We start from the raw sequence: 7,353 nt of genomic DNA, 5'->3' as shown, positions 1-7,353 counted from the left end.
CAGTACTTTTGTATTTTAACCTTAAGAGAAGTATCTCTGAATGAGTCAATGTCGTAGCGTTGATGTTTCACTGCTACGATAACAATCATCATTATTTCTTATCAATATCTATCAAATTGAAATGCGAAAAAGTTGTTTGATTTCTTGGTTATTTGTCTCATTTTGGGATAGGAAAGGTTTAAGGGGCGGTAGATGGGGTAGGATTGGCGCCAAATTTACACTGGGAGTAAAATGGGGTGGGCAATGGTGTGAGGAGGGTTACAAGTCGCTCGGAGCTACCGTTTGGTTACCATGGTGAGGAATATGGGAAAAATTGAGTTTTATGGGATAGAAAGGTTGCGCTATTTGAATAATGGTGGCTTTTCATGTTGCTGCAGGGGCTAGAGGCGGTTATCTTTAATTGTGGGTGTAAAAATTTGGGGGATTTTGGAAAGTGGAGTAAAGGAGAGGGCAATAAAAAGAATCAGGCAAAGAAGACGAACAAAACAAAGAAAGGAAAAGGAGACAACACGCACAAAACAACACCACCACCATAACCCGAGCGGAGCACGGATCAAAATAGCTAGTCTAAGTATAAGTTTGAAAGATGAGTCAACAGAGAGGGGTTCCAGCTAGATGAAATATCCAAACGGTTTAAATGCACAAGTCTCCGATATCCAAGTAACTACAAAGTGTAGTAGAACGGTCCCCAAGAATTATGACCAGGATGCAACTCGGCCCCCTTTGACTTGAAGACACTAAAAGCCGAAGCACTTGGCAAACGGCTAAGTTACGGGTATGTAAACACACCTACATGGGTTGTCACGAAACGGTGAGGGGACAAAGACAGACACAAAGACACATACACGCACAAGCACACACACACACACACACACACACACAAGCACACACACACGCTCACACGCATATATATACGATGGCTTCCATCAGTTTTCGTCTACCAAATCCACTAATAAGTCTTTGGTCGGCCCGAGCCTATAGTAGAAGGTACTTGCCCAAAGTTTCACGCAGTGGGACTGAACCCGGACCCATAAGGTTTGGAAGCAAGCTTCTTACCGCAGAACAACGCCTGCGCCTATATATTCTTTACATTCTTTTCTTTACAGAAAATGACATCACAGTTCTGACTTTACCGAGGAAACTAATTTTTAGTGACTGTATTCAACCGATAGCAGTAGCACAACCTGGTGAAAAGTTTTATAGTAATTGCATCATTGCTGGTTGGGGTGAAACTAGAGGTGAGTATATGTAATTGTTTTTAAAGTTTTTACAAATGTATGCTGTGTCTCACAGAAATATTCTCACTACATGTGAGTAGACAGTACCTAACTCAACACAGTTGAAAATGTATGAACTTAACAGAAATCATTTACTGTATTAGTTACTCAGTGGCGACAAAATATACAATATTTACTTACAGCACTCTAAGATTTATATAAAATCAAGCCGAAAACAGTATCAGCAACGTATTGAACAAGATATAATTTATAGCTTTTTGCTACAAATCAGTATTATTCTGAGAGGAATACAGAGAAATATAGTATCAAGATGATGAAATGTTTTTGTTATTTACTTATCACAATCTGATTTCCATCTATATTTCTGTTATTGTGATAGTGGCGCTATTGGTTCGAAGGTATATATTATATGTCAGATATTCCCGTGAACGGTACTATGACAGTGAAGCTCTGGACTCCATATCTGGTAATGTGAGAATGTGTCTTTGGAAGTAGTGATCTTGGATTTTGAATGTGATACTATGTCAGTAGAATTATGGAGAAAATTGTTGGAATCACCAGCAGGGTACTGTAGAAGAAGTCCAAAGTTAATTTCCTGTTTTCTCAGTTGAAATCCCACCAGAAACAATTTTGGAATTTACTTCCTAGTACTAGTAAGTTATTTGGTCTGAGAAATCAAACTGTACCCCCTCGGTACATCAATCAGTCGAAGAAACTATTATTTTTAACAATATCGGATTTCTAGCGAATCGATAGTTGATCCGTAGAGAATCGATTGACAACTTGAGTGAACTGACAGAAACTCGACAGAGGATCTACACATGATCGCTGGAGAATCAATAGATAATCGTTAAGGGACTGATAGACGATTGTTTATGCGCCAATGCGTCAATGCACCAATAGATTATTGTATGATGATAGGTAATTGGTAATAGATCAATGGATGGTCGCTGAGGGTTTATCGCTAAAGGGAATCACTACTGGAACGGTAGAATTCGATATTTGATCGACATATGATCACTAGAACTTCAGTTAAAGCTCGATATAGGATCAGTTGCAAAATCCATAGAAGACTGATAGAGGATCACTAAAGGGATTCACAATGGATCCTTAGAAATTTCTTGCAATGATCCTTCAACAGTAAATTATTGATTATCACTCGAGGTTCGCAAGACTAACGATATATGATTGATTAGAGATCCCCAGGCAGTTACTAATTGATGGATAGATGATCAGCAGATTATAAATAGATGAGTAATAGAGGATTAATATAGACTCATACAAGATTACTTGAAATCCTTGCCATATTCAAAGTTTAGTTATATCATTTAATTCCATTTATTTGCAGACCAACTTAAGTAGACCCAACCATACAGTAAAGTCAATTCCATACCGTCAACCCACTTTCAAAACACGTGCCTGTGCCAATATATGGAATTTTAACATGTTAACGATTTCCTTGTCTCAGCTTTTTCTTAGATTACAAAATAATCAATTCTTCTGGGGATTTCTGAAACCATAGATAGCACCGATAGAGAAAGCATCACCTGCACAAAGCTAGAAATCGATGTACTTTGAATTCTGTGTTAAAAGAACATCTTATTTACACCTTAACTCCACAATATAGTATATTTTATACCTCGTCAAAATAAACATATTCGAAGATTGAATCAATAATTTATTTGACCAAATTCATTCATTTCATTAATTCTACCTTACATTTTTAAATTTCATATTTAGTCACATTTGAACTTGCCTTTCAGACTGTTTGGGTTGATAAAATGTTACCTGAATAAATTCAGCAAAAACACTTCCTCTGAGAAACAAAGCCAAGGCCTGTACCTAGTAAAGGAGTACACGTACAATCCGATAAATTTCTACAGTTTTACCGTCTTCCAGTTTGTTGTCACAAAGTTTCGGCCAATCTGAGGCTTTACAAGACACCTATCAAGATAAAGTGTAGTAGATTCGAACCAGAAACCATGAGATTATCACACAAACTTGTTATTGTCATACTCATACTAAAACATTGGTGTACTTATAACCTGCTCTTTCTTTTTGAATCTCGGAGGAGTTAAGTAAAACTAAAATGCACAAATAGACAATGAAGTTTAGAAAGTACATTAAACATTTCTTTTGCTTGTTTCCAGCTGGAAAACCAACACAATATTTAAAAACTGCTCGAGTCCAACTGTTCTTACCTTCTGAATGCAGAATGTTCTTTCCAGATGTCACCAGTCAACAAGTTTGTGGAGGATCAGGTCACTGGATGGGTCCAGAAGCATGCCATGTAAATATATTTTTTCTGTACTATAAAGTTACTATGTGGAGCCAAAAGTTTTTTTGTTTGTTTCACCTGATTATATATTTTGCAACTGGTACCTCCATGTTATATCATTAATTTGATATAGATTATTGTTAACCGTTGCTGATTTGTTTATTTTTTATTTTCATATATAACATTTGAATATTATCTGTTTATTTTTTTATTCTAGAGCTTTGGTAATGAGTGGTTAAAAATTGTAATTAGTACCGTTTTACGCTACCCGTGAAAAAAAAAAGGAAATGAGTGGAAGGACAGCAGCAAAATAAATTAATGATGTGGAAGGCCGAAGAACTGTCAACGAACATGTTGCACAAAACTGATTCAGACGCTTCAAGGTGCCACCAGCCTCGAAGAAAAAGCAAGATCAAGAAGATCTGCTGTGGAAGATGTGTCCTTGCTTGAAATGGCTGAACAGCCAACCACAAGTACACGTATATTATCGACAAAAGTTGGTCCTTTACAAAACACCAATCAATGACACTTCCATAAACATGTTCTTGTGAACAGACGCTGTCGAAAGGTTTCTCATGAGCTTACCTATGATCGGGCTTAAAAACCTGTAAATAGTTGCAAAGAACTGAGCGCAAATCCTCGAGATCCCGTTTTTGGCGTCGAATTATAACTGGGGATGAAAAATGGATTTATTTTTGTAGTTTTAGAAACGGAAATCAGTGGCCTCGTTCCGACCAGGCTTCAGAACCGGTTGTCATACAAGGGCGATTTGAACAGAAGGTCATGTTGTGTGTTTGGTAGAATTTAGAGACGTTGTTGCACTTTGAGCTTATCCCACATGGTCATACTGTGAAAGTTAAACTTTATGCCCAACTGCAACCAGTATGTGATGATTTAAAAGCTCGCTATTCGGTGTTGGTCAATCCCAGACGCTCGCTCTTACAATATGACAGTGCACCAGTGCACACTTGCCAATATGACCAAGCGAGAACTTGAGAAACTTGGGCGGCTGGAAGTCTTGTCTCACTCTGCTACAGATCTTGTACCATCAGACTACCACCTTTTCCGAGCCATGCCTCATTTTATGCCCAGGTGAAGGTTTAGCAATATGGATGAGGTTATTAACGGGTGTATGTAGATTTTTGCCTCTAAACCAGCCGAAAGCCTGATATAAGCGTAGAATTGAGCTTTAGGAAACAAACAATAGAATATGATCATATATATTTTTATGAATAAACGCTTTTCGTGTGTGCTTTGTTTGAACTATTAATTAAAGTTTGAGATACAAAAGGTTTTTCACACAATATTTGTATTATCAATAAACTTACATACATACATAGTCACATACACACAGACTCACACGAGCGCGCGCACCCACACATGCAGACACAGGAACATGCACGCACACACATATATAATATATGTATATAAGTCGAGCTTTCAGGATCATTAACTGGACAAAGTGCTTGACCGCTCGGTTCAAAGTCTCCCTTGACCTCAAGTGGCCTGAACTCTTTACATGAACACCACCCTGCACATAACTCCATGTCCCCCTACATGGCCTTGCTTTTTGCTTTTTGAGCCAAAAAATTAACTAACTCCAGCTGTATGTTCAAATTTCACCCTTTTGAATTGATGAAATAAATGCCGGTCGAGCACTGGTCGACGTATTTCACTGTCCTCTCCCACAAGTTTTCAGGCCTTCTAAGTTAGAAAGAATAATGTGCGTGTGTATTGCTATATCAACTCCTTCTTCTTCTTCTTCTTCAAAACAGCTGTAAAGATGAATCTGATTATATCAAGTAAATTGCATACGCAAGTTTCATATTAATTTATTCCTTACGCATATTATTCTTTGTCTGTCTCTCTACATATGTATATTGTGCACGTGAATTCCTATTCCCATTTTATATTGTTTTAACGAACATCAATAGAATCAATTTCTCCGCCAACGAAATGAGATTATGTGACATTCATGCATTTCTCAAAGCCATTGGTTTGGTTTCTTTTGTTATTGTTGTTGTTGTTGTTGTTCTTCTTCTTCTTCTTCTCTTTCTTCTTCTTCTTCTTGCTATTTTATATCAAAATCAGATTAAATCCTGAAATATATCCTGTGGCACATGATCTAGAATTTTGATTAATACATTATACAGGCTTTTAATATTCATTATTATCTCTGTTCATATAGGTTTCTCAGTGTCTTTGCAAGGAAGCGAAATGTTACCAGAATTTTATTCTTTCTTATGATATAGTACAGAATAAATATATCGATATACGTTAGCGCTTTGCATCAAAACTTAGATCTGTTAAATTTACTGGACATTCTAAAAGACTGTCTTTGTCTAAACAATCTCAGATAATCCCATGTGATGACGAGTGCATTGAATCAGTTTTACTTAATTCAGTTAGTACTTGTTTAAATCTATAGGTTTATACTGTTGTACAACATAGCATCACAACTGAATACTACAAACATACCAGAAGCGCATTTCTCCCATACTACTATTACTATATGATTTCAAGAGAAAAAAACTACACATATCACTAGTAATTAATTGAGCTTCAGTTTTAATTTGCGTGTTAAAAATTAATTATGAAAATTATGAAACAAAATTATTTCTGAAAATGTTTCATTCGTTCTTTACATGCTGATATTATTTAATTTTACAGGGAGATTCTGGTGGTCCTTTGATGTGTTTCAATGCAGTAACTGAAGAATTAACTATAGTAGGTACAACTTCTTATGGTGAAGCTAAATGTCAGAATGGAATGGGCGTTTACGAAAATGTGGCACATTTCGTGTCTTGGATTAACAGAATGAGAAATACTTAAAACACGATTTGATTATTGTATTGAAAACAATAAAATGCAAGCATCGAATAAATGTCAAATTATCTCACGAATCACTATTGTTGCTATTCTTATTGTTCTTGTTGTTGGCTTTTTTTTTTTACTTTACATCCATTATGGACGAGTAAAGCTATGCTCGAAGTCGTTCTACGCATGACTAAGCTGTTTTTCCAAGGCATAAGGATATTTTATTCGTCAGTTCCCCCTTATCTCGAATATCCTGAAGTCTATGAATCTAACCACGTGTGTATGCATTTATGTATGTGTGTGCAAATAAGTAAGATTGTAAGTATATATGCATGGATGTATGTATGTATCCATGTGTGCATGCTTATATATACACACACACACACATATATATATAAGAGGTAATGGTGTCATTGGGACTTAAAGGTGTCAGGTAATGCTGAATAAGTGCTATAAACAGACCATAGTTAAATTCCAGATTCGATCATTTTGCAAATAAAGGGTTTAACGTTGGTTCTATGTCAGCGTGTGTATATAAGAATTTTTTGCGTAATAAGATAAAAAAACCAAGGTTGTATAGATATTAGAGCATTCATAGATAGGTCTTACATCTGTTTCTGGGATATTAATTAATAATAATATCCCTTCATCGGAGACAGTGTGAGAGGAAAATTAAGTCATATTAAGTCAAATTTTCCTCTCACACCGTCTCCGATGAAGGGATATTATTATTAATTAATATCCCAGAAACAGCTGTAAGACATTCTGTCTATGAATGCTCTAATATCTATACAGCCTTGGTCTTTTTTATCTTATTACGCAAATAAATTCTTATATATATATATGTATGTATGTATGTATGTATGTATGTATGTATGTATCTTTAGGTTTAAGTTCGGTGTTTCATTTTACCACTTGCTGAAAGCGCCGCTCAGGCATATGGTATACTGTCCATACATCAGAAGAGTACAATAGAGCCGTTTGCACGCAAGATTTGTAAATCCTCAGCTTGGTTTCATG

At 36.1% G+C, this 7,353-nt stretch overlaps 1 protein-coding gene across 1 annotated transcript in view; it reads left to right on the top strand.

The window, feature by feature from the left end:
- Positions 1-6,420, top strand: part of LOC115218141 (chymotrypsin-1) — a 25,944-nt gene extending 19,524 nt beyond the window's left edge. Inside the window, exons 4-6 of the mRNA XM_029787941.2 lie at positions 1,107-1,238; positions 3,389-3,528; positions 6,187-6,420. Coding sequence (XP_029643801.1) covers positions 1,107-1,238; positions 3,389-3,528; positions 6,187-6,348 — 434 coding nt within the window. The 3' untranslated portion in view covers positions 6,349-6,420. The remainder of the gene's footprint in view (positions 1-1,106; positions 1,239-3,388; positions 3,529-6,186) is intronic.
- The last annotated feature ends 933 nt before the right edge of the window (positions 6,421-7,353 follow it).

Source organism: Octopus sinensis, linkage group LG12 (assembly GCF_006345805.1).
Source record: "Octopus sinensis linkage group LG12, ASM634580v1, whole genome shotgun sequence".
NCBI classification, from domain to species: Eukaryota; Metazoa; Mollusca; class Cephalopoda; order Octopoda; family Octopodidae; genus Octopus; species Octopus sinensis.
The sequence above is the reverse complement of the archived record's forward strand: the minus strand, read 5'-3'. Positions and strand labels throughout refer to the sequence as shown.